Source organism: Pituophis catenifer, unplaced genomic scaffold (assembly GCF_029215685.1).
Source record: "Pituophis catenifer annectens isolate HBS135680 unplaced genomic scaffold, rPitCat1.0.hap2 SCAF_11, whole genome shotgun sequence".
Lineage (NCBI taxonomy): Eukaryota > Metazoa > Chordata > Lepidosauria > Squamata > Colubridae > Pituophis > Pituophis catenifer.
Genome location: NW_027256891.1, coordinates 26918594 through 26945321, shown reverse-complemented (window position 1 = coordinate 26945321; position 26728 = coordinate 26918594). Strand labels below are relative to the sequence as shown.

At 35.2% G+C, this 26728-nt stretch overlaps 1 protein-coding gene across 1 annotated transcript in view; it reads right to left on the bottom strand.

Annotated features, from left to right (window-relative positions):
• The window catches only part of GPC3 (glypican 3), a 103500-nt gene that overhangs the window by 26795 nt on the left and 49977 nt on the right, over nucleotides 1-26728 (bottom strand). Inside the window, exons 3-4 of the mRNA XM_070951932.1 lie at nucleotides 13113-13807; nucleotides 2554-2687 (exon numbers count right to left, since the gene is read on the bottom strand). Of these exons, the coding sequence (XP_070808033.1) occupies nucleotides 2554-2687; nucleotides 13113-13807 (829 nt within the window). The remainder of the gene's footprint in view (nucleotides 1-2553; nucleotides 2688-13112; nucleotides 13808-26728) is intronic.

The window sequence follows — 26728 nt, the reverse complement described above, 5'->3', positions numbered from 1 at the left end:
ATTTCTAGGTTGAATCTCTCCTTGATTAGTTTCCATCCATTATTCCTTGTCTGGCCTTCAGGTGCTTTGGAGAATAGCTTGACCCCCTTCCTCCTCTCTGGGGCAGCTCCTTAAGTATTGGAAGATGGCTATCATGTCTCCCCTGGTCCTTCTCTTCACTATGAGTTGGGTTGAGCTGAGGTCACTTGGGCCCAACAGGTAAAACAGTCCTTGTTATCCTCCCCTTCTGTCTCTGCTGCTTGTTTATTCCAGCAGGTAGTAAATCCTTTCCCCTGTGATGTAAACTATTATACGAATTAGTTGTGCGTCATACAAGAACCGGGAAAAATAACCATAAGCCTTTGCCATTCTTTTTTCCTTCTTCATTTTCTCTCTCCTTATTTCCATAAACTGTGCAGGTTTCTCTTTGTCATCGTATAGGTTTCCCTCATTTAACTGGCTGTAATTGAGCCCAGAATTACGGTCGTAACTTCTTGTGGTCAGTAAGCAAGTCACCACCTGAACCGTGTCTGATTTTACAACCTTGGGGGCGGCTGGGAAATTCTGGCAGTTGTGAAGTCCACAACTCTTAAAAGTTGCCAAGGTTGGATACCTTTCAAGTTTTATCTTCAAGACAAGTCACTCCAATGCCCCGAGGGTGTGTGTGTGGGGGGGTGTTTCTGCTATTTCAAATCTGGACCCCCCTTTGCTGTGGAAAACTACAACTCAAATGTGTATTTTCTGATAACGCGCAATCCTATTTTCCAGCAGAATTTCTGTTGGGGTTGGGTTTTATTTTATTTTATTTTTTTAAAATCCTAGCAGCGTAACCAGATGGAACTCTTCTGAATGCCCCTCCCTCAAACCGAGATGAGCTGGAATCAACTTGCTCTCGGTCTCTTTCAAACTGCCACTTAAAACACACAGATGGGCTGGGAAGATGCATCCCACATCATCAATCAAATCACAGAATCCGCTACTCTGCTATTAGTCAGGACCTTTTCCAAAAAAAAAAAAACCAAAACGAGTTGAAATAAGCATCTTCTAACCCACAGAGGCCTGGAGGGGGGGGGGAGAGTGAGGGAAATGTGGGTGAGGATAGGAGAAAATCTCGGAGTGGGTTTGTGAGCTGAAAATTGCAGCTTTGTTTCCCCCAAGAACTTCTGACACTAATGATCACATTCTCTGACCATTTAAATGCCAGGTTATATATAACCTTTCCTGCTATATTTGTTCTGAGCTGGAAGACCACAAAACGCTGCTTTAATTACACACCAAGGCTGCACAATGGGTACTTTGGCATGTCTGTCTGATTCTGGCTTAGCAACAAACAAGGTGACACGGAAAACCCTCTTCATCACAATCAGGATCAGGAATGGGGTGCTGGGGGTTTGGGAGAACCTCTAGCTAAGATTCTGTGCAGTTCAGAGAACCCCCAAATCCCACTCCTGGCTGGCCCCACCCAGCCCACCCTGCCCCCTCCCAGGCGTCCCCACGCGGCCCGTTCAACGCAGGTAAGTGCAGGGCACGCGTGGAGGCTCGGGGGAGGGCGAAAAATGGACCTATTGGAAGTTCGGGCCCGTTTCCGGCCTCCAGAGGGCCTCCGGAGCCTGGGGAGACTGTTTTTACCCTCCTGGAGGCTCAAGAAAAGCCTCCGTAGCCCGGGGAGGACAAAATGCCTCCCCCTCCACCGTCGTGGTGCAGGAGGCCAACTAGGCCATGCCCAGCCAGCAACTGGGCAGAGAACTCTTTGCTAAAATTTTTGAAGCCCAGCCCTGGTCAGGAAGAAGAAGGAGGAGGAGGAGGAGGAGGAGGAGGAGGAGGAGGAGGAGGAGGAGGAGGAGGAGGAAGAAGAAGAAGAAGAAGAAGAAGAAGAAGAAGAAGAAGAAGAAGAAGAAGAAGAAGAAGAAGAAGAAGAAGAAGAAGAAGAAGAAGAAGAAGAAGAAGAAGCATCTTGGGATGAAAAGAATGGTAATACGGAGCCCAAAATAAATGGAAGAAACTATAAGAATGGAGGAGGAGGAGGAGGAGGAGAAGGAGAAGATGATTTATTTCCAGATGATTTTGGATCGAGATGACCTGCTCAGCCAGGCCACCGAGCATTCAGGGCATCAACCATCAACATCCCATTGACCATCTGGTCTCCTGTGAAGGACGCATGCATAAAAATCAGATGCAGGGAGTCCTCGACTTAAGACAACCATTGGGAGCAGAATTTCCATTGCCAAGCAAGACACTTGTTAAGTGAGTTGTGCCGGACTTTATGACTTTTTTTTTGCCAGTGTTGTTTTAAGCGAATCACTCCGGTCATTAAAAGAATCTAGCCTCCCCCGACTTTCCTTATCAGAAGCTGACTGAGAAAGTCCCTATTGATCATCATGGGACCCCTGAGATTTTGCAAACGGCCTACATGCCCACAAACTCTGATCAGGTTGCGGCGACAGTTGTAACTGTGAGGACCGGTTGTAAATCAGTGGCGCTGTGACTCTGACCGGTCGCGAAATGAACGGTTGTTAAGTTGAGAACTACCTGTGTGGCTTGTGGTCACCACCAAGTCCAAAACTGTGAACCCACCTCTTTCGACCGGATAAGGTTTCTTGGGGTTCCACCAGAGTGGCACCCATCATCCTCTGGTCAGCAACATGGTCTTCGGGATTCCAAGCTGATCGGTGTTGCCTCTGCTGGGAAGGGCCACACAGCTTGCTGATCTGCAAGAGAAAAAAAAAACCCCTAAAATCAGGAATCCCAAAACTTTTCAAGGCCTGATCATTTCAAACCTGTTTGAAATGCAAAATGAATCAGGTTTGTAGTTAATTTGAAGTCAGATTGACTGCTCAATTTAGAGACTGCCAATCACTTTGGGGCAGTGGTGAAATCCAATTTTTTTTACTACCGGTTCTATGGGCGTGGCTTGGTGGGCGTGCCAGGGGAAGGATATTGCAAAATCTCCATTCTCTCCCCACTCCTGGGGGAAGGATATTGCAAAATCTCCATTCCCACCCCACTCCAGGGGAAGGATATTGCAAAATCTCCATTCTCTTCCCACTCCTGGGGGAAGGATATTGCAAAATCTCCATTCCCACCCCATTCTGGGGGAAGGATATTGCAAAATCCCCATTCCCACTCCACTCCTGGGGGAAGGATACTGCAAAATCCCCATTCTCTTCCCACTCCCGGGGGAAGGATATTGCAAAATCTCCATTCCCACCCAACTCCAGGGAAAGGATACTGCAAAATCCCCATTCCCTCCCCACTCCAGGGGAAGGATACTGCAAAATCTCCATTCCCACCCCACTCTGGGGCCAGCCAGAGGAGGTATTTGCCGGTTCTCCGAACTGCTCAAAATTTCCACTACCAGTTTTCCAGAACCTGTCAGAACCTGCTGGATTTCACCCCTGCTTTGGGGCGATTAAAAGAGTTGGTCTGTCTTAGATGTGCAAATATGGAGCTTTGCATCTGTCTGTACCCGCCTTGCAGTGAGATGGACGGCGAGCAAATTTTAAAAATAAATAAATAAATACTCTAGTGAGGATGGCTCGGGAATTCTGGGAGTTGAAGTCCACCCATCTTAAAAATGGGCCAAGTTTGAAAAACCACCGCTCTCTACGTGAATTCAACGGTCAGTCACAGCTTCCAGCTGACACCAAGTCCGAGGCTCTAAGTGCAGCAACAAGCCAACTAGGGTTCATTGTGCAGGAGGGAAAATCGCAAACCCCGATTCCTGGTTTGGGAAGAAATTACAGATTTAAGCACGCCCACTGCACATACAGGAAATGGTATGTCTCTTCTGCTACCCTGTAGCTTCTCTTTCTCCTCTGTTAAAAGAGGCCATCACGTCTTGTGACACCCCCCACCAAATACCCCCCCAATTGTGTTTTACAGCAAATAAATTCCAGAATACACACACTTGTTTCTGACTCCATGAAATAGCTGGCATAGCTGTTGCGTTTCACAATCTCCGCTTTAATTATGGGTTGAGATCTTGCTAGCCAGCTCTGGCACCTGGCACATACAGCTGCTCCGTTCCTCCCATGAGTTTCAGCCTTTTGGGGGAGGGGGGAGTACATTCCCTCTCTTTCTTTTTCTGCATTCCCCCTCCCCACACACATACACACACACACTAACACCCTGCAGTGCCACAGGCAAAAACCTGGTTGTGGAGAAACTCACTTGATGCCCCAGCGACACCTTCCCTGTTCCAAATGCCAACGCTCCCAGCAAGAATTCTAGAATTGGAAGGGACATCGGAAGTCTTCTAGTCTAAGTCTTTTGATTACGTAGCCATGGGGATGCCCCAATGGTCGTTAAGCGTGAAAAATGGTTCATAAGGTGCTTTTTTCAGTGCCGTCGTAACTTCAAATGTTCACTAAACGAACTGTCGTAAGTCAAGAACTACCTACGGACTGCTATAGATTCCCCTAACGGAATTCTACTTTTATTCCTTTTTTTTTTTTTTAACCCAAGGAAATCTTCAAATCTGAAGATTTCTGAAGCCGAAAGGCTGGAGGGGTATATAGGACACAAACTTTTTAATAGTATTAGCCGGGCCCATTTCCCCTGTCTACAGGTGTAATCAAAATGCTAATATATGTTAATGTTTAGTCTGTGGTTAATGTTTTGTCTTCTTAATTTCCCCGGGGCTTTTAGCGCAGATTTAAATCTGCCAGGTTGTTCACTGGATTGGCCTCTTTCGGGAAGGTGCATCACGCCTGGAGAATACTGATTAAGGAAAGAGAGAAAATGTGTTTTCTGACGAAACTGGCCCAAAAGAAAAGGAAAGAAAATAAAAAGGCGCCATTTGTTATTCTCGGAGGGATGTAATCAGTGATGGGATTCAGCCGGTTCGCACCACTTCGGGAGAACCGGTTGTTAACTTTCTGAGCAGTTTGGCAAACTGGTTGTTGGAAGAAATCATTAGGGCAGAGAACCGGTTGTTAAATTACTTGAATCCCACCACTGGATGTAATCATGCGACACAGTTGCTTTCAAGGGTCCTGTTTTCTCCTCTTTCATAAGGGAAAAACACGAGTGGTAATTTTAAAAAGAGAAAGGTAGAATCAGGGCCCAGCAGCATGCAAGACACGATAAAAGCAGTGTTTCCACCTCAGTTTTGTTGCACGCTTTTTTTAGAGCCGTGTTTTTCAACTTATGCAAATTTAAGATGTGTTGACTTCAATTCTCAGAATTCCCCGGCCAGCATTGCTGGAGTTGAAGTCCACACATTTTAAACGCCCCAAAGTTTTGAAATTGTTGTGGTCCGCCAGCAGCCTGCAGAGCTGGCAGCAGAGTCGGACAGCGATGAGGCTGAGGAAGAACATGGACCAGTCCTGGAGTCTGGGGAAGGCCCGGATGAGGGCTCTGCATCGGAGGCAGAGATGGGGCCAGGGCCATCTGGGAGTGATGTACGGACTGCGGAGCATCCAGAGGCTGACAGCAGAGAGGCAGAGGAACAGGAGGAGCCTGTTCCTAGTGCACATATGAGAAGAGCTGCCAGAAGGCAAAAGCAGCTAAAGCAAAAAGGACGACTCAGGAGTAAGGCCAGGAAATGATTGGATCCTCCCATAAGGCTTAAAAGAATAGCAATGGCTCTTGGGCTCTTTGTTGGAAAACAACGTTGATAGACTTGTTCTTGTCTTGCTGCACTTATCTCTTGTTGGCGTCTTCTGCTTCTGAACTTTTGCCAAGAGAAGCCTTTGGCAGTTTGCCTAATTATACCAAGGTTGGTGATTAGACTGAAGAATTTGTGTTATGAAGGAAATTTTTTAATTTAGTTTGGAGTACGCTGAGAATGAGTTAATTCTCAGCTGTTCTATTAAAGTCTGTTTGTTTTGGAACTGTTTGCGTCGACTGCTACCTACTTGGGCCTGGGTCACAACAGAAATACTATTTTGAAGCCTCCGCAAGCCCTCTTGGTTTCCAAGGGATAAGAGAAAATAAGAGCGTGGGACTGCTAAAATACGTATCTTTTTACTGAAATTTGAAATGGAGGAACAACTGAAAGAGCACGTAATAAAACCAGCCAAGATGTGGGCTATAATGCACAGATGCACCAAAAGGGGAAGACCTGGTTAAAAAGACTAAAATTTATATGATGCTATAACTTAAAAGCAAGGGTGGGATTCAGAAATTTGACTTTCTTTGCCCGGTTGCTGGGTGGACGTGGCCATAGTGGGTGTGGCCTATTTGCCCAATTAGTAAACATTGTTGGGCTTCTGATCCCCGTCACTGGAGCCAAGAGCAACATTCTCGGAAACAGAGCATTAATTTGTCCAGCCGTGACTTTAATAAGACGCCCGAACAAGTGGCAGCTCGTAAAACCAGAGCAGAGGACGGAGGAGAGGGCCGGGGATGCCCGAGCTGCTTAATTAAGCCTCTTTTTCTCCTTCCTTTCCTCTCGATTAGCATCTTCACAGCAAATGCACATATTTATATATGGCAGCAGTTGTGGCGTAACCCGTTTAATTAAGAGTCGGAAGAAGGTAATCGTGTTTTTCCGAAAGGATCGGAGCAGCTTTGCAAACGCTCCCAAAAGGTTTAGATTTGCATTTGCCATCAAGAGCCTCTCTGGAGCCAGGCCAGGCAGGGGGATGAGAGTTCCATCAGATTACAAGGATTCGGCTTATTAGAAAGATGCCCTCTGGCTTGCATCTCTCTTGGAGGGCCAACGGGGAACATGGGCACAAAAGCCACCTCCTGCCATCCCGGCCAGTGGTACGTCACTTCAGTTGTGCCTTTAGTAACACGGCCATTAAATGAATCTGGCTTCCCCATTGATTTTGCTCATCAGTTGGTCACAAAAGGGGATCACATGACTTTGGCACATAAACATGAGACAGTTACCAAAACAAATATCCAGCAACTGGTACCCAGATAAGCGGGGATTAACACCAGACAAACAATCAGGTAGAAAACCAAATTAAGAAAGTATCAAAAAGAAAACCATGCTTCTTATCAATGTCATTAAGTGTGAACAACGGTCGTAAGTCACTTTTTCCAGTAGCATCGTAACTTTGAATGGTCACTAAATGAACTGTCGTAAGCCGAGAACTACCAGTGTGCCCCCTTCCAAACTCTAGCATATGTAAGCCGTGCATGATTTTTTTTGGTGCATCATTTTTCGGCTTTTCTCTCGGAACCTCCGCAGAAGGTGGCACGATCAGATTAAATCTCCCCTTAAATGTATTTTCAGCCGATCTAAAACAGCAAACACAAGCTCCTTTCGGGGTCCATTAACCTCCTAATTTCTTTTTTTTTTTCTAAAGCAGCTTTTCTCAACCTCAGCAACTTTCAAAGATACGTGGACTTCCAACTCCCAGAATTCCCTTAGCCACGCATCTCAAAATCGCTAAGGCCCAGAGACTCTTAGGACTACCTGTATTGGGAGGGCAGAGAAAGTGGGCAGGTGAGTTTCTGCTTTTTCTTTTTTTTTTCCCCGAAGGCTGCTTTGGGGTTTGAAGAAGTGGGGATTTTGACAAGCTTCTCCTTTAACGTTGCCGGGTTCTCCATTGCTTGCAGCAGGGATGGTCTTCAAAGCTTTTAGCAAGGGGTTCTCTGCCCGGTTGCTGGGTGGGCGTGGCCATGGTGGGCATGGCCTAGTCTGCCTCCTGCACCACAGCAGGAGAGGGGGTGTTTTTGCCCTCCCCAGACTCCGGAGGCTTTCCTCGAGCCTCCAGGAGGGCAAAAATGGCCTCCCCAGGCTCCAGAGGCCCTCTGGTGGCCGGAAACGGGCCCGTTTTTCACCTTCCCTGTGCCTCCATGAGCACCCTGCACTTACCTGCATCCAAAACGGGCCACATGGGGACTCCTGGGAGGGGCGGGGCCAGCCAGGAGTGGGATTTGGGGTTTCTCTGAACTGCACAGAATCTTAACTAGAGATTGAACCCCCAGCAGCCCACTCCTGGCCTCTAGGCGATTTCGTCTTTTGCAAAATACAAGATCCCCCCTGTTCAGGGGAGGCGGAGGGACTTGAAGGAGACTTGAAAAAGACCGGAAAATTTTTCACCTTGAAAAATATCCACTCTAGGCGGTGAGTGGCAGGGAGCTGAAAGATTTTGCTGGCAGGGCAAAAGGTTCTTTTCTGATGGCCAAATCTTTTCCCAGAGGTCTGGAAGAAAAGAGGATGTGCTTGGGGGAAGCTGGCAGGTTGAAATTTCATTGGGGTTTTCCCCCCCCCCCTTCCCTTTCCGGAAAACCTAGAGTGAGGCCACGGCAGCTGCCCTCCCTCTGAAGTGGCTGCTTTAAAGTCTTCCTGGAAAAGGGCTTTTTATACAGTCCATCTCGCAGCATAGGTTACGGTGACATTGGGTCAGAAATGGGACTGCAGACTCCTGCATTTATAGCTGAATGTACCTGAGCCTTAACAATTGCTTTCTCTGTCCCAGTTAACACAATCAGCAGTGGATGAGTAAGTTTTGCAGGCTAGAAGAAACGCCTAATTGCGGAGAATTGTTATGATTGGACACGACCTTTCCTCTCAATCACTTTTATTGCCCTTCACAAGATCTCTTTCTGTAATGCTTTCTGCGGTTCGTGGCTTAGGATGTCTCCTAATGGGCACGGCGTTCTTTAAAAAGGCAGCTTTTATTTGCCTCTTTATTATGCTTTTATATATCTAAGTAATTTGCGTTCCCTGGGCAGCGCAGCAATAAATCGGAAATGTAAATACAAGCAATAAAGATGTTCCATCAAAAAATTCTGAAGTCAAAGGGGTATGTGTGTGGGGGGGTAGAAACACAACACCGAAAATCAAAGGGAAAGCAGAAAAGAAAGGAAAAAACAGGAAAATATAGAGCTGTTTTCTAAGTGCAAGCATTCCACACACACCCAAAAAAAAAAAAAAATTGGAGAGGCATCATGCAACAGGTGCAAAAGACCAGGATCACAAATTAGAATAGAACAGAACAGAACAGAACAGAACGGAACGGAACAGAACAGAACAGAATAACAGAGTTGGAAGGGACCTTGGAGGTCTTCTAGTCCAACCCCCTGCCTAGGCAGGACACCCTACACCACTTCAGACAAATGGTTATCCAACATCTTCTTAAAAACTTCCAGTGTTGGAGCATCCACAATTTCTGGAGGCAAGTTGTTCCACTGATAAATTGTTCTCACTGTCAGGAAATTTCTCTTTAGTTCTAAGTTGCTTCTCTCCTTGATTAGTTTCCATCCGTTGCTTCTTGTCCTGCCTTCAGGGGCTTTGGAGAATAGCTTGACTCCCTCTTCTTTGGGGCAGCCCCTGAGATATTGGAAGACTGCTATCATGTCTCCCCTAGTCCTTCTTTTCATAAGACTAGAGACACCCAGTTCCTGCAACCGTTCTTCATATGTTTTAGCCTCCAATCCCCTAATCCTCTTTGTTGCTCTTCTCTGCACTCTTTCTAGAGTCTCCACATCTTTTTGACATCGTGGCGATCAAAACTGAATTGACTCCACTTTCTCTCTGCCCCTCCTTCTCATACACCGTTTGAACCTCAGAGGTGGCATCACGCTGTGCTCTGAGAAGCATAGATTTAAAAGGGCGAGGCAGCCAGCTATGCCAACCTTCTTCCCTTGCCATGTCTTTGCAAAAAACAAACAAACAAAAAAACAGCTGAACCTGAGAGATAACAAGGTATAAAAATTACTACAGATCAGAGGCATAACGACGGGAGAATGCTCCCGGACACGACGCACAGGACAAAAATAAGGCAGCTAATATCTGGAAACAGCTTTTTATCCATTGGTATAAAAAGTGTTTTACTACCCCCAACTGGTCTTGGGTCCGTGCCCAGGTTCCCACTCACATTGAGTGAATCCACACAAAAATGCATTTTTGCACACACTACAATTAGCGGTTATTCCCGCAAAGTTGACACGGTGTGAGAATGCCCCTGGCACCTCCTGCACCCCTGCCTTCGTCTCCCCGAGAGGTTAATAGACAAATCTCCTAATAACCCATCTTTTCTCCTCTTCCTGTACAAATTGAAGTGATTTCATCGCAGGCCATTATTATTTATTAGGCTTCCCACTCCAAGCTGCTCCTACGAACAATTGCCTGGGAGCCATTTAGACCAAAATAGATCTGAGCCTCTTTGGGAAAACGGGGTTGGTGAGCTGCCTTCCTAACTCTTCTTCTTTTACGGGCTGGCGGGAAGTTGCATTTCTTCCTTGCGGGTTTTTGCAACACGTTGTGCTGCAACAGAACAATGAAGCACCTGACGCGTTCTTTTACCGGTAGTGTCTTAATCAAGACTCTCCCCTGGTTATTCATTTGAATCTTTGTTTACCTTTAATGTACCAGTAAATTGTTCACGAGTTATTAACGCCAGCACAGAAAAGCCATTTGCTTAAAATCACCTGCCTTCCCTCCGCCCCCTCGCCCCCCCCCAAAAAGCAGCTAATGTCTTGCAATTAGAGAGCTGTAGAAATCATCCATCAACCTCCCTTCATGGCTTCATTCAGGTTACAGTAGCATTTCCAAACTTTAAGGCAGGTGGATTTCAACTCCCAGCATTCCCCAGACAGCATGGAGGTCACTATTTGCAACCTTCTCCGGGGGTGGGTGGGTAGGGAGGGGGCTTCCAACAAGCAAAGCCAATGGGAGAAGTTGGAGCGTTGCTGGCTGGGGAATTCTGGGAATTGAAGTCCACACATCTTAAAACCACCAAGGTTGAGAAACATTGTCTTAGAACAGTGATGGCTAACCTCTTTGCCATCGCGTGCCAAAAGTGGGGGGTCACACGGGAGGGGGGGGTCGTGCGCTTGCATGCCCACATCCATAATTCAATGTGCCCCACCCCCGCACATGTGACCCGCCCGCACTCCCCCTGCTTTTGACATGCGATGGCACAGTAGGCCCGTTTCTCACCCTCCCCAGCCTCCAGAGGCTTTCTAGGAGCCTGGGGAGGGCAAAAACAGCCTTCCCCACCACTCTGCAGGCCAGAAATAGCCTGTTTCCTGACTTACAGTGGGCCCAGAAGGCACAAAAACCAGCTAGCCAGCGCGCACATGCACACTGGAGCTCAGCTAGGGCAATGCTTGTGTGCCCACCGATATGGCTCCATGTGCCACCTGTGGCACGCGTGCCATAGGTTCGCCATCACGGTCTTAGAAGGATCCAAAAGTAACCAACATGCCTATTGCTGAAAAGTAAATTATTTGGATGCATCCCCACAGCCAGAATGAGTCAAGCTCAGATGGCTGGAGACTTCATCTAGCTAAACCTGGATGATGAGAAGCTAAGCATGGTTGGGCCTGGATTCCTATCCTCCAAGCGAGGGAGGCCACCAAGAATTTAGGAAGACCTGCCTACCCATCTTTCTCTTGGAAGGACCAATCGTTTTCGTGCTATTGCCGGGGAAGTAACATGGGCAGAGGTGGTATTCAGTCAGTTCAGACCAGTTCTGGCGAACTGGTAGCAGAAATTTTGAGTAGTTCGGAGAACTGGTAAATGCCACCTTTGACTGGCTCCATCCCCATCTATTCTCTGCCTCCCGAGTCCCAGCTGATCGGGAGGAAATGGGGATTTTGCAGTAACCTTCCCCTGGAGTGGGGAGGGAATGGAGATTTTACAGTATCATTCCCCAGCCATGCCCACCAAGCCACGCCCACAGAACTGGTAGTAAAAAAAATTGAATCCCACCACTGGACATGGGTCTGTCCATGTGGTCCTCCCAAATGGAGTTCACATTTTAAGAGTCTTTCTGCAGAAAGCGGGCATCATTCAGAGCGAACCCCGAGGTTCAATTTCATTATTACTTGCAGAAATGCCATGCTGGAATCCTCCAAAAGGAAAGAGCCCAAGACAGGTGTGTTTCCCTTCGGAGGAGAGCAGCCAGCGGAGAAAGGAGACCAAGGCAGGTCGGGCTCTTTGAGAGTTTCCTGGGATGGGAGAAAATTAAGATCGGCCTCATTTCCTTCTTTCCGATAAAAAGGATGACTTGCAGCCGACCACATTTATCAAGCCGTCATCTTAAAATTAAGAGCAGGGGAAAGAAAAATTGGGAACCTTTCACGGTCCATAATCCTGGCGTACCATGACCTACAAGATGATCTCAGCTGCCTCCAAGTCTCCTTCAGAGGGACAAAGATGCTGGTTAAAGAGCTAATGTCCTCTTCTGGGCCACGTCTTTATGGAAACCCATCAGGCAAAGCATAGAATAGAATAGAATAGAATAGAATAGAATAGAATAGAATAGAATAGAATAGAATAGAATAGAATAGAATAGAATAGAATAGAATAGAATAGAATTCTTTATTGGCCAAGTGTGATTTGACACATAAGGAATTTGTCTTGATGCATACGCTCTCAGTGTACATAAAAGAAAAGATACATTCATCAAGAATCATTAGGTACAACACTTAATGATCATAGGGAACAAATAAGCAATCAAATCATATTAGGAAACAGCCAATATAAATCGTAAAGATACCAGCAACAAGGTTACAGTCATACAGTCATAAGTGGGAGGAGATGGGTGATGGGAACGATGAGAAGATTAATAGTAGTGCAGACTTAGTAAATAGTTTAGACAGTGTTGAGGGAATTATTTGTTTAGTAGAGTGATGGCATTCGGGAAAAAAACTGTCCTTGTGTCTAGTGTGCAGTGCCCTATAGTGTCGTTTTGAGGGTAGGAGTTGAAACAGTTTATGTCCAGGATGTGAGGGATCTGTAGATAGATAGATAGATAGATAGATAGATAGATAGATAGATAGATAGAGATGATAGATAGAGATAGAGAGAGATACAGAGAGAGAGAGAGAGAGATGATAGATAGATAGACAGATAGATAGATAGATAGAGATAGAGATACAGATAGAGAGAGAGAAAGAGAGATAGATAGATAGAGATACAGATAGAGAGAGAGAGATACAGAGAGAGAGAGAGAGATGATAGATAGACAGATAGATAGATAGAGATAGAGATAGAGAGAAAGAGAGAGAGAAAGAGAGATAGATAGATAGATGATAGATAGATAGATAGATAGATAGATAGATAGATAGATAGAGACAGACAGACAGACAGACAAACAGACAGAAACAGACAAAGTAGATAGGCAGATAAGTAGGTAGGTAGATAGACAGACAGACAGACACATCCTGTAACATCGGTACCCCACGGACTAATAAACAGCTCTAGTAAAAGAAGAACTTACAGTTGTGACCAACTTCCCAGCGTTCTTCTGCATGTAACCGATGGCGTCCTGAACCAAAGAGAAGAGGTTGAGGAGCACGTGTTCTACGTCGTAAGTGCCCTTCATGCCCTTCACCATGCCTTCCAGAGAGCGGAGATATTCTCGCCAGTGACCGTCGATTTCCACCACGCTGGCCAAGCACCCTTGCAACACCCCGCCGCAGAATCCCGCACACGGCTTGGCCAGGAGCAGATCCTGGCACTGGGGGCAATACCACATCTTCAGGAGCGCCCGTCCACACTCCTTGCTGAACCTCAAGTGATCGGTGGTGTTGACCACTTCGATGCCGAGGTTGAGCGCCTGGAGGAAGAGCCGGGTGACCTGCAGGGACTTGGACACCTGGGTCATCATGATTTTGGGGAAGGGGCCAAATGCCTTCAAGTCTCGCCGGGCTAGCCGTAGACACTCCAGGGTCTCCACAGGAGGGTCGGGGGCTCCTGGATGGATCAGGTGGGGGTAGATCAAGGGGAACAGGCTGTCAAAGAACTCGTTGACCATGTCGTTGACGTTGATATCGGAGCCCAAGATGTAGAGGGAGATGTCAGTGAAGAATTCCCCCACTAGTTTAGAAGTCCTGGCAGCCACGTGGCGAAAGTAGTTCCTGAACATGGAGTTGGTGTGGTTCCTGGCATGGCGCACGACCATTTCAAAGGCTTCTGAAAAGCAAAAAATGGGAGAGGAGATGCTTAATACTGTTGTGACCCAGGCCCAAGTAGGTATTATCAGACGCAATCAGTTCGAAACAAACAGACTTTATTAGAACAGCTGAGAATTAACTCATTCTCAGTGTAGTCCAAACTAATTCAAAACAAATTCTTCATAACACAATTCTTCAGCCTTATCACCAACCTTGGTCTAATTAGGCAACCTGCCAAAGGCTTTTCTTGGCAAAAGTTCAGAAGCAGGAGACGCCGACAAGAAATAAATGCAGCAAGGCAAGAAACAAATCTATCAACGTTGTTTTCCGACAAAGAGCCCAAGGGCTGTTGCTGCTCTTTTAAGCCTTATGGGAGGGGCCAATCATCTCTTAACCTTACTCCCGAGTCGCCCTTTTTGCTTTAGCTGCTCTTGCCTTCTGGCAGCTCTGCGTATGTGTGCACTAGGAACGGGCACCTCCTGTTGCTTGTATCCTTACGATTTATATTGATTGTTTCCTAGTATGATTCGATTGCTTATTTGTACTCTATGACTATCATTAAGTGTTGTACCTTATGATTCTTGATGAATGTATCTTTTCTTTTATGTACACTGAGAGCATATGCACCAAAGACAAATTCCTTGTGTGTCCAATCACACCTGGCCAATAAAGTATTGTATTGTTATTGTATTGTATTGTATTGTATTGTATTGTATTGTATTGTATTGTATTGTATTGTATTGTATTGTATTGTATTGTATTGTATTGTATTGTATTGTATTGTATTGCATTGCATTGCATTGCATTGCATTGCATTGCATTGCACTGTATTTCACTGTATTGTATTGTATTTTTGATTCTATTTTGTATTTTGTATTGTATTGTATTGTTTTGTATTGTATTGTTATTGTATTGTATTGAACTGTATTGTATTGTATTTTTATTGTATTTTGTATTTTGTATTGTATTGCATTGCATTGCACTGTATTGTATTTTTTATTGTATTTTTATTGTATTTTTATTGTATTTTGTATTTTGTATTGTATTGTTTTGTATTGTATTGTATTGCATTGCACTGTATTGCACTGTATTGTATTGTATTTTTTATTGTATTTTGTATTTTGTATTGTATTGCATTGCATTGCACTGTATTCTATTTTTTATTGTATTTTTATTGTATTTTTATTGTATTTTGTATTTTGTATTGTATTGTTTTGTATTGTATTGTATTGCATTGCACTGTATTGCACTGTATTGTATTGTATTTTTATTGTATTTTGTATTTTGTATTTTGTATTGTACTGCATTGCATTGCATTGCACTGTATTGTATTTTTATTGTATTTTGTATTTTGTGTTGTATTGTATTGTTGTATTGTATTGTATTGTATTGTATATTGTATTGTATTGTATTGTATTGTATTGCATTGCACTGTATTGTATTTTTTATTGTATTTTTATTGTATTTTGTATTTTGTATTGCATTGCATTGCATTGCATTGCACTGAATTGTATTTTTATTATATTTTTATTGTATTTTGTATTTTGTATTGTATTGCATTGCATTGCATTGCATTGCACTGTATTGTATTTTTTATTGTATTTTTATTGTATTTTGTATTTTGTATTGTATTGCATTGTATTGCATTGCATTGCATTGCACTGAATTGTATTTTTATTGTATTTTTATTGTATTTTGTATTGTATTGCATTGCATTGCACTGTATTGTATTTTTATTGTATTTTTATTGTATTTTGTATTTTGTATTGTATTGTTTTGTATTGTATTGTATTGTTGTTGTATTGTATTGTATTGCACTGTATTGCACTGTATTGTATTGTATTTTTTATTGTATTTTTTATTTTGTATTGTATTGCATTGCATTGCATTGCACTGTATTGTATTTTTTATTGTATTTTTATTGTATTTTGTATTGTATTGTTTTGTATTGTATTGCATTGTATTGTTATTGTATTGCATTGCATTGCATTGTATTGCACTGTATTGTATTGTATTTTTTATTGTATTTTGTATTTTGTGTTTTGTATTTTGTATTTTGTATTGTAATGTATTGCACTGTATTGCACTGTATTGTATTGTATTTTTTATTGTATTTTGTATTTTGTATTTTGTATTGTACTGCATTGCATTGCATTGCACTGTATTGTATTTTTTATTGTATTTTTATTGTATTTTTATTGTATTTTGTATTTTGTATTGTATTGTATTGTATTGTATTGTATTGTATTGTATTGTATTGTATTGTATTGTATATTGTATTGTATTGTATTGTATTGTATTGTATTGTATTGCATTGCATTGCATTGCACTGTATTGTATTTTTTATTGTATTTTTTTGTATTTTTATTGTATTTTGTATTTTGTATTGGATTGCATTGCATTGCATTGCATTGCACTGTATTGTATTTTTTATTGTATTTTTATTGTATTTTGTATTGTTTTGTATTGTATTGTATTGTATTGTTATTGTATTGTATTTCATTGTATTGCACTGTATTGTATTGTATTTTGTATTTTGTATTGTATTGCATTGCATTGCATTGCATTGCACTGTATTGTATTTTTCATTGTATTTTTATTGTATTTTGTATTGTATTGTATTGTATTGTATTGTATTGTATTGTATTGTATTGTATTGTATTGTTATTGTATGGTATTGCATTGTATTGCACTGTATTGTATTGTATTTTTTATTGTATTTTTATTGTATTTTTATTGTATTTTTATTGTATTTTGTATTTTGTATTGCATTGCATTGCATTGCATTGCATTGCACTGTATTGTATTTTTTATTGTATTTTTATTGTATTTTGTATTGTTTTGTATTGTATTGTATTGTTATTGTATTGTATTTCATTGTATTGCACTGTATTGTATTGTATTTTGTATTTTGTATTTTGTATTTTGTATTGCATTGCATTGCATTGCATTGCATTGCATTGCACTGTATTGTATTTTTATTGTATTTTTATTGTATTTTGTATTTTGTATTGTATTGTATTGTATTGTATTGTATTGTATTGTATTGTATTGTATTGTATTGTATTGTATTGTATTGTATTGTATTGTATTGTATTGTATTGTATTGTATTGTATTGTATTGTATTGTAATTGTAATTGTATTGTTATTGTATTGCACTGTATTGTATTGTATTTTTTATTTTGTATTTTGTATTGCATTGCATTGCATTGCATTGCACTGTATTGTATTTTTCATTGTATTTTTATTGTATTTTTCATTGTATTTTTATTGTATTTTGTATTTTGTATTGTACTGTATTGTATTGTATTGTATTGTATTGTATTGTATTGTATTGTATTGTATTGTAATTGTATTGTATTGTTATTGTATTGCACTGTATTGTATTGTATTTTTTATTTTTTTTGTATTTTGTATTTTGTATTGTACTGCATTGCATTGCATTGCACTGTATTGTATTTTTCATTGTATTTTTATTGTATTTTTATTGTATTTTGTATTTTGTATTGTATTGTATTGTATTGCATTGCATTGCATTGCACTGTATTGTATTTTTATTGTATTTTGTATTGTATTGTATTGTATTGTATTGTATTGTATTGTTATTGTATTGTATTGCACTGTATTGTATTGCATTTTTTATTGTATTTTGTATTTTGTATTGTATTGCATTGCATTGCATTGCATTGCACTGTATTGTATTTTTTATTGTATTTTTATTGTATTTTTTATTTTTTATTTTGTATTGTATTGTATTGTATATTGTATTGTATTGTATTGTATTGTATTGCATTGCATTGCATTGGACTGTATTGTATTTTTTATTGTATTTTTTTTGTATTTTTATTGTATTTTGTATTTTGTATTGGATTGCATTGCATTGCATTGCATTGCACTGTATTGTATTTTTTATTGTATTTTTATTGTATTTTGTATTGTTTTGTATTGTATTGTATTGTATTGTTATTGTATTGTATTTCATTGTATTGCACTGTATTGTATTGTATTTTGTATTTTGTATTGTATTGCATTGCATTGCATTGCATTGCATTGCACTGTACTGTATTTTTTATTGTATTTTTATTGTATTTTGTATTGTTTTGTATTGTATTGTATTGTATTGTTATTGTATTGTATTTCATTGTATTGCACTGTATTGTATTGTATTTTGTATTTTGTATTGTATTGCATTGCATTGCATTGCACTGTATTGTATTTTTTATTGTATTTTTATTGTATTTTGTATTTTGTATTTTGTATTTTGTATTTTGTATTGTATTGTATTGTATTGTATTGTATTGTATTGTTATTGTATGGTATTGTATTGTTATTGTATGGTATTGCATTGCATTGTATTGCACTGTATTGTATTTTTTATTGTATTTTTATTGTATTTTTATTGTATTTTGTATTTTCTATTGCATTTTTTTTTTTTTTTTAATTTGATTTATATGCCGCCCTTCTCCGGAGACTCAGGGCGGCTTACAATGTGCTCAGCAATAGCCTACATACTTTTGTATATATTATACAAAGTCAGCTTATTGCCCCCACAAACTGGGTCCTCATTTAACCTACCTTAGAAAGGATGGAAGGCTGAGTCAACCTTGAGCCTTGGAGAGATTCGAACCAGCAGTAAATTGCTGGCAGTACTGCAATTTACTGCCTGCAGTAAATTGCAGGCAGCTGTGTTAATAACAGGGTGCTTTAAACCACTGTAGTACCAAGGCTCTTGCATTGCATTGCACTGTATTGTATTTTTTATTGTATTTTTATTGTATTTTTTATTTTTTATTTTGTATTGTATTGTATTGTATTGTATTGTATTGTATTTTTATTGTATTTTGTATTTTGTATTGCATTGCATTGCATTGCATTGCACTTTATTGTATTTTTATTGTATTTTTTATTGTATTTTTATTGTATTTTGTATTTTGTATTGTATTGCATTGCATTGCATTGCATTGCATTGCATTGCACTTTATTGTATTTTTTATTGTATTTTTATTGTATTTTTATTGTATTTTGTATTGTTTTGTATTGTATTGTATTGTAATTGTATTGTATTGTTATTGTATTGCACTGTATTGTATTGTATTTTTTATTGTATTTTGTATTTTGTATTGTATTGCATTGTATTGCATTGCATTGCACTGTATTGTATTTTTATTGTATTTTTATTGTATTTTTATTGTATTTTGTATTTTTTATTGTATTTTGTATTTTGTATTGTATTGCATTGTATTGCATTGCATTGCACTGTATTGTATTTTTTATTGTATTTTTATTGTATTTTTATTGTATTTTGTATTTTGTATTGCATTGCATTGCATTGCACTGTATTGTATTTTTTATTGTATTTTTATTGTATTTTTTATTTTTTATTTTGTATTGTATTGTATTGTATTGTATTGCATTGCATTGCATTGCACTGTATTGTATTTTTATTGTATTTTGTATTGTATTGTATTGTATTGTATTGTATTGTTATTGTATTGTATTGCACTGTATTGTATTGCATTTTTTATTGTATTTTGTATTTTGTATTGTATTGCATTGCATTGCATTGCATTGCACTGTATTGTATTTTTTATTGTATTTTTATTGTATTTTTTATTTTTTATTTTGTATTGTATTGTATTGTATATTGTATTGTATTGTATTGTATTGTATTGCATTGCATTGCATTGGACTGTATTGTATTTTTTATTGTATTTTGTATTGTATTGTATTGTATTGTATTGTATTGTTTGTATTGTATTGTTATTGTATTGTATTGTATTTTTATTGTATTTTGTATTTTGTATTGTATTGTATTGTATTGTATTGTATTTTTATTGTATTTTGTATTGTATTGTATTGTATTGTTATTGTATTGTATTGCACTGTATTGTATTGCATTTTTTATTGTATTTTGTATTTTGTATTGTATTGCATTGCATTGTATTGCATTGCACTGTATTGTATTTTTTATTGTATTTTTATTGTATTTTTTATTTTTTATTTTGTATTGTATTGTATTGTATATTGTATTGTATTGTATTGTATTGTATTGTATTGTATTGTATTGTATTGTATTGTAGGTATTGTATTGTATTGTATTGTATTGTATGTATTGTATTGTATTGTATTGTATTGTATTGTATTGTATTGCATTGCATTGCATTGCATTGCACTGTATTGCGTTGTATTGTATTGTATTTTTTATTGTATTTTGTATTTTGTATTTTGTATTGTATTGCATTGCATTGTATTGCATTGCACTGTATTGTATTTTTTATTGTATTTTTATTGTATTTTTATTGTATTTTGTATTTTGTATTTTGTATTGTATTGCATTGCATTGTATTGCATTGCACTGTATTGTATTTTTTATTGTATTTTTATTGTATTTTTATTGTATTTTGTATTTTGTATTTTGTATTTTGTATTTTGTATTGTATTGTATTTTGTATTGTTTTGTATTGTATTGTATTGTATTGTAATTGTATTGTATTGTTATTGTTATTGTATTGCACTGTATTGTATTGTATTTTTTATTGTATTTTGTATTTTGTATTGTATTGCATTGTATTGCATTGCATTGCACTGTATTGTATTTTTTATTGTATTTTTATTGTATTTTTATTGTATTTTGTATTTTGTATTGTTTTGTATTGTATTGTAATTGTATTGTATTGTTATTGTATTGCACTGTATTGTATTGTATTTTTTATTGTATTTTGTATTTTGTATTGCATTGCATTGCATTGCATTGCATTGCACTTTATTGTATTTTTTATTGTATTTTTATTGTATTTTTATTGTATTTTGTATTTTGTATTGTACTGCATTGCATTGCATTGCATTGCACTTTATTGTATTTTTTATTGTATTTTTATTGTATTTTGTATTTTGTATTGTTTTGTATTGTATTGTAATTGTATTGTTATTGTTATTGTATTGCACTGTATTGTATTGTATTTTTTATTGTATTTTGTATTTTGTATTGTATTGCATTGCATTGCATTGCACTGTATTGTATTTTTTATTGTATTTTTATTGTATTTTTATTGTATTTTGTATTTTGTATTGTTTTGTATTGTATTGTAATTGTATTGTATTGTTATTGTATTGCACTGTATTGTATTGTATTTTTTATTGTATTTTGTATTTTGTATTGCATTGCATTGCATTGCATTGCATTGCACTGTATTGTATTTTTTATTGTATTTTTATTGTATTTTTATTGTATTTTGTATTTTGTATTGTTTTGTATTGTATTGTAATTGTATTGTATTGTTATTGTATTGCACTGTATTGTATTGTATTTTTTATTGTATTTTGTATTGTATTGCATTGTATTGCATTGCATTGCACTGTATTGTATTTTTATTGTATTTTGTATTGTATTGCATTGCATTGCATTGCATTGCACTGTATTGTATTTTTTATTGTATTTTTATTGTATTTTTATTGTATTTTGTATTGTATTGCATTGCATTGCATTGCATTGCACTGTATTGTATTTTTTATTGTATTTTTATTGTATTTTGTATTTTGTATTTTGTATTTTGTATTGTATTGTATTGTATTGTATTGTATTGTAATTGTATTGCATTGCACTGTATTGCACTGTATTGTATTGTATTTTTTATTGTATTTTGTATTTTGTATTGTATTGCATTGCATTGCATTGGACTGTATTGTATTTTTTATTGTATTTTGTATTTTGTATTGCATTGCATTGCATTGCATTGCATTGCACTTTATTGTATTTTTTATTGTATTTTTATTGTATTTTTATTGTATTTTGTATTTTGTATTGTACTGCATTGCATTGCATTGCATTGCACTTTATTGTATTTTTTATTGTATTTTTATTGTATTTTGTATTTTGTATTGTTTTGTATTGTATTGTAATTGTATTGTTATTGTTATTGTATTGCACTGTATTGTATTGTATTTTTTATTGTATTTTGTATTTTGTATTGTATTGCATTGCATTGCATTGCACTGTATTGTATTTTTTATTGTATTTTTATTGTATTTTTATTGTATTTTGTATTTTGTATTGTTTTGTATTGTATTGTAATTGTATTGTATTGTTATTGTATTGCACTGTATTGTATTGTATTTTTTATTGTATTTTGTATTTTGTATTGCATTGCATTGCATTGCATTGCATTGCACTGTATTGTATTTTTTATTGTATTTTTATTGTATTTTTATTGTATTTTGTATTTTGTATTGTTTTGTATTGTATTGTAATTGTATTGTATTGTTATTGTATTGCACTGTATTGTATTGTATTTTTTATTGTATTTTGTATTGTATTGCATTGTATTGCATTGCATTGCACTGTATTGTATTTTTATTGTATTTTGTATTGTATTGCATTGCATTGCATTGCATTGCACTGTATTGTATTTTTTATTGTATTTTTATTGTATTTTTATTGTATTTTGTATTGTATTGCATTGCATTGCATTGCATTGCACTGTATTGTATTTTTTATTGTATTTTTATTGTATTTTGTATTTTGTATTTTGTATTTTGTATTGTATTGTATTGTATTGTATTGTAATTGTATTGCATTGCACTGTATTGCACTGTATTGTATTGTATTTTTTATTGTATTTTGTATTTTGTATTGTATTGCATTGCATTGCATTGGACTGTATTGTATTTTTTATTGTATTTTGTATTGTATTGCATTGCATTGCATTGCATTGCACTTTATTGTATTTTTTATTGTATTTTTATTGTATTTTTATTGTATTTTTATTGTATTTTGTATTTTGTATTGTTTTGTATTGTATTGTATTGTATTGTAATTGTATTGTATTGTTATTGTATTACACTGTATTGTATTGTATTTTTTATTGTATTTTGTATTTTGTATTGTATTGCATTGTATTGCATTGCATTACACTATATTGTATTTTTATTGTATTTTGTATTGTATTGCATTGCATTGCATTGCACTGTATTGTATTTTTTATTGTATTTTTATTGTATTTTTATTGTATTTTGTATTGTATTGCATTGCATTGCATTGCATTGCACTGTATTGTATTTTTTATTGTATTTTTATTGTATTTTTATTGTATTTTGTATTTTGTATTTTGTATTTTGTATTGTATTGTATTGTATTGTATTGTATTGTATTGTATTGTATTGTATTGTTATTGTTTTGCATTGCACTGTATTGCACTGTATTGTATTGTATTTTTTATTGTATTTTGTATTTTGTATTGTATTGCATTGCATTGCATTGCACTGTATTGTATTGTATTTTTATTGTATTTTGTATTTTGTATTTTGTATTTTGTATTGTTGTATTGTATTGTATTGTATTGCACTGTATTGTATTGTATTTTTTATTGTATTTTGTATTTTGTATTGTATTGCATTGCATTGCATTGGACTGTATTGTATTTTTTATTGTATTTTGTATTGTATTGTATTGTATTGTATTGTTTGTATTGTATTGTTATTGTATTGTATTGCATTGCACTGTATTGTATTGTATTTTTATTGTATTTTGTATTTTGTATTTTGTATTTTGTATTGTATTGTATTGTATTGTATTGTATTGTATTGTATTGTATTGTATTGTATTGTTGTATTGTATTGTATTGTATTGCACTGTATTGTATTGTATTTTTTATTGTATTTTGTATTTTGTATTGTATTGCATTGCATTGCATTGGACTGTATTGTATTTTTTATTGTATTTTGTATTGTATTGTATTGTATTGTATTGCACTGTATTGCACTGTATTGTATTTTTATTGTATTTTGTATTGTATTGTATTGTATTGTATTGTATTTTGTATTGCATTGCATTGCATTGCATTGCATTGCACTTTATTGTATTTTTTATTGTATTTTTATTGTATTTTGTATTGTATTGCATTGCATTGCATTGCATTGCACTTTATTGTATTTTTTATTGTATTTTTATTGTATTTTTATTGTATTTTGTATTTTGTATTGTTTGGTATTGTATTGTAATTGTATTGTATTGTTATTGTATTGCACTGTATTGTATTGTATTTTTTATTTTTTTTGTATTTTGTATTGTATTGCATTGTATTGCATTGCATTGCACTGTATTGTATTTTTTATTGTATTTTTATTGTATTTTTATTGTATTTTGTATTTTGTATTGTTTTGTATTGTATTGTAATTGTATTGTATTGTTATTGCATTGCACTGTATTGCACTGTATTGTATTGTATTTTTTATTGTATTTTGTATTTTGTATTGTATTGCATTGTATTGCATTGCATTGCACTGTATTGTATTGTATTTTTTATTGTATTTTGTATTTTGTATTGTATTGCATTGTATTGCATTGCACTGTATTGTATTTTTATTGTATTTTGTATTGTATTGTATTGTATTGTATTGTATTGTATATTGTATTGTATTGTATTGCATTGCATTGCATTGCACTGTATTGTATTTTTTATTGTATTTTTATTGTATTTTTATTGTATTTTGTATTGTATTGCATTGCATTGCATTGCATTGCACTATATTGTATTTTTTATTGTATTTTTATTGTATTTTTATTGTATTTTGTATTTTGTATTGTATTGCATTGTATTGCATTGCATTGCACTGTATTGTATTTTTATTGTATTTTTATTGTATTTTGTATTGTATTGTATTGTATTGTATTGTTTGTATTGTATTGTATTGTATTGTTATTGTATTTTGTATTTTGTATTTTGTATTGTAATGTATTGCACTGTATTGCACTGTATTGTATTGTATTTTTTATTGTATTTTGTATTTTGTATTTTGTATTTTGTATTGTATTGCATTGCATTGCATTGCATTGCACTGTATTGTATTTTTATTGTATTTTGTATTGTATTGTATTGTATTGTATTGTATTGCATTGCATTGCACTGTATTGTATTTTTTATTGTATTTTTATTGTATTTTGTATTGTTTTGTATTGTATTGTATTGTTATTGTATTGTATTTCATTGTATTGCACTGTATTGTATTGTATTTTGTATTTTGTATTTTGTATTTTGTATTGCATTGCATTGCATTGCATTGCATTGCATTGCACTGTATTGTATTTTTATTGTATTTTTATTGTATTTTGTATTTTGTATTTTGTATTGTATTGCATTGCATTGTATTGCATTGCACTGTATTGTATTTTTTATTGTATTTTTATTGTATTTTTATTGTATTTTGTATTTTGTATTTTGTATTTTGTATTGTATTGCATTGTATTGTATTTTGTATTGTTTTGTATTGTATTGTATTGTATTGTATTTTTTATTGTATTTTGTATTTTGTATTGCATTGCATTGCATTGCATTGCATTGCACTTTATTGTATTTTTTATTGTATTTTTATTGTATTTTTATTGTATTTTGTATTTTGTATTGTTTTGTATTGTATTGTAATTGTATTGTATTGTTATTGTATTGTATTGTTATTGTATTGCACTGTATTGTATTGTATTTTTTATTGTATTTTGTATTTTGTATTGCATTGCATTGCATTGCATTGCATTGCACTTTATTGTATTTTTTATTGTATTTTTATTGTATTTTTATTGTATTTTGTATTTTGTATTGTATTGCATTGCATTGCATTGCATTGCACTTTATTGTATTTTTTATTGTATTTTTATTGTATTTTTATTGTATTTTGTATTTTGTATTGTTTTGTATTGTATTGTATTGTAATTGTATTGTATTGTTATTTTATTGCACTGTATTGTATTGTATTTTTTATTGTATTTTGTATTGTATTGCATTGTATTGCATTGCATTGCACTGTATTGTATTTTTATTGTATTTTGTATTGTATTGCATTGCATTGCACTGTATTGTATTTTTTATTGTATTTTTATTGTATTTTTATTGTATTTTTATTGTATTTTGTATTGTATTGCATTGCATTGCATTGCATTGCACTGTATTGTATTTTTTATTGTATTTTTATTGTATTTTTATTGTATTTTGTATTTTGTATTGTATTGTATTGTATTGTATTGTATTGTATTGTATTGTATTGTATTGTATTGTATTGTATTGTATTGTATTGTATTGTATTGTATTGTATTGTATTGTATTGTATTGTATTGTATTGTATTGTATTGTATTGTATTGTATTGTATTGTTATTGCATTGCATTGCACTGTATTGCACTGTATTGTATTGTATTTTTTATTGTATTTTTATTGTATTTTTATTGTATTTTGTATTTTGTATTTTGTATTTTGTATTGTATTGTATTGTATTGTATTGTATTGTATTGTATTGTATTGTATTGTATTGTATTGTATTGTATTGCATTGCATTGCATTGCATTGGACTGTATTGTATTTTTTATTGTATTTTGTATTGTATTGCATTGCATTGCATTGCATTGCACTTTATTGTATTTTTTATTGTATTTTTATTGTATTTTTATTGTATTTTGTATTTTGTATTGTTTTGTATTGTATTGTATTGTATTGTATTGTAATTGTATTGTATTGTTATTGTATTGCACTGTATTGTATTGTATTTTTTATTGTATTTTGTATTTTGTATTGTATTGCATTGTATTGCATTGCATTGCACTGTATTGTATTTTTATTGTATTTTGTATTGTATTGCATTGCATTGCATTGCACTGTATTGTATTTTTTATTGTATTTTTATTGTATTTTTATTGTATTTTTATTGTATTTTGTATTGTATTGCATTGCATTGCATTGCATTGCACTGTATTGTATTTTTTATTGTATTTTTATTGTATTTTTATTGTATTTTGTATTTTGTATTTTGTATTTTGTATTGTATTGTATTGTATTGTATTGTATTGCATTGCACTGTATTGTATTGTATTTTTTATTGTATTTTGTATTGTATTGCATTGCACTGTATTGCACTGTATTGTATTTTTATTGTATTTTGTATTGTATTGTATTGTATT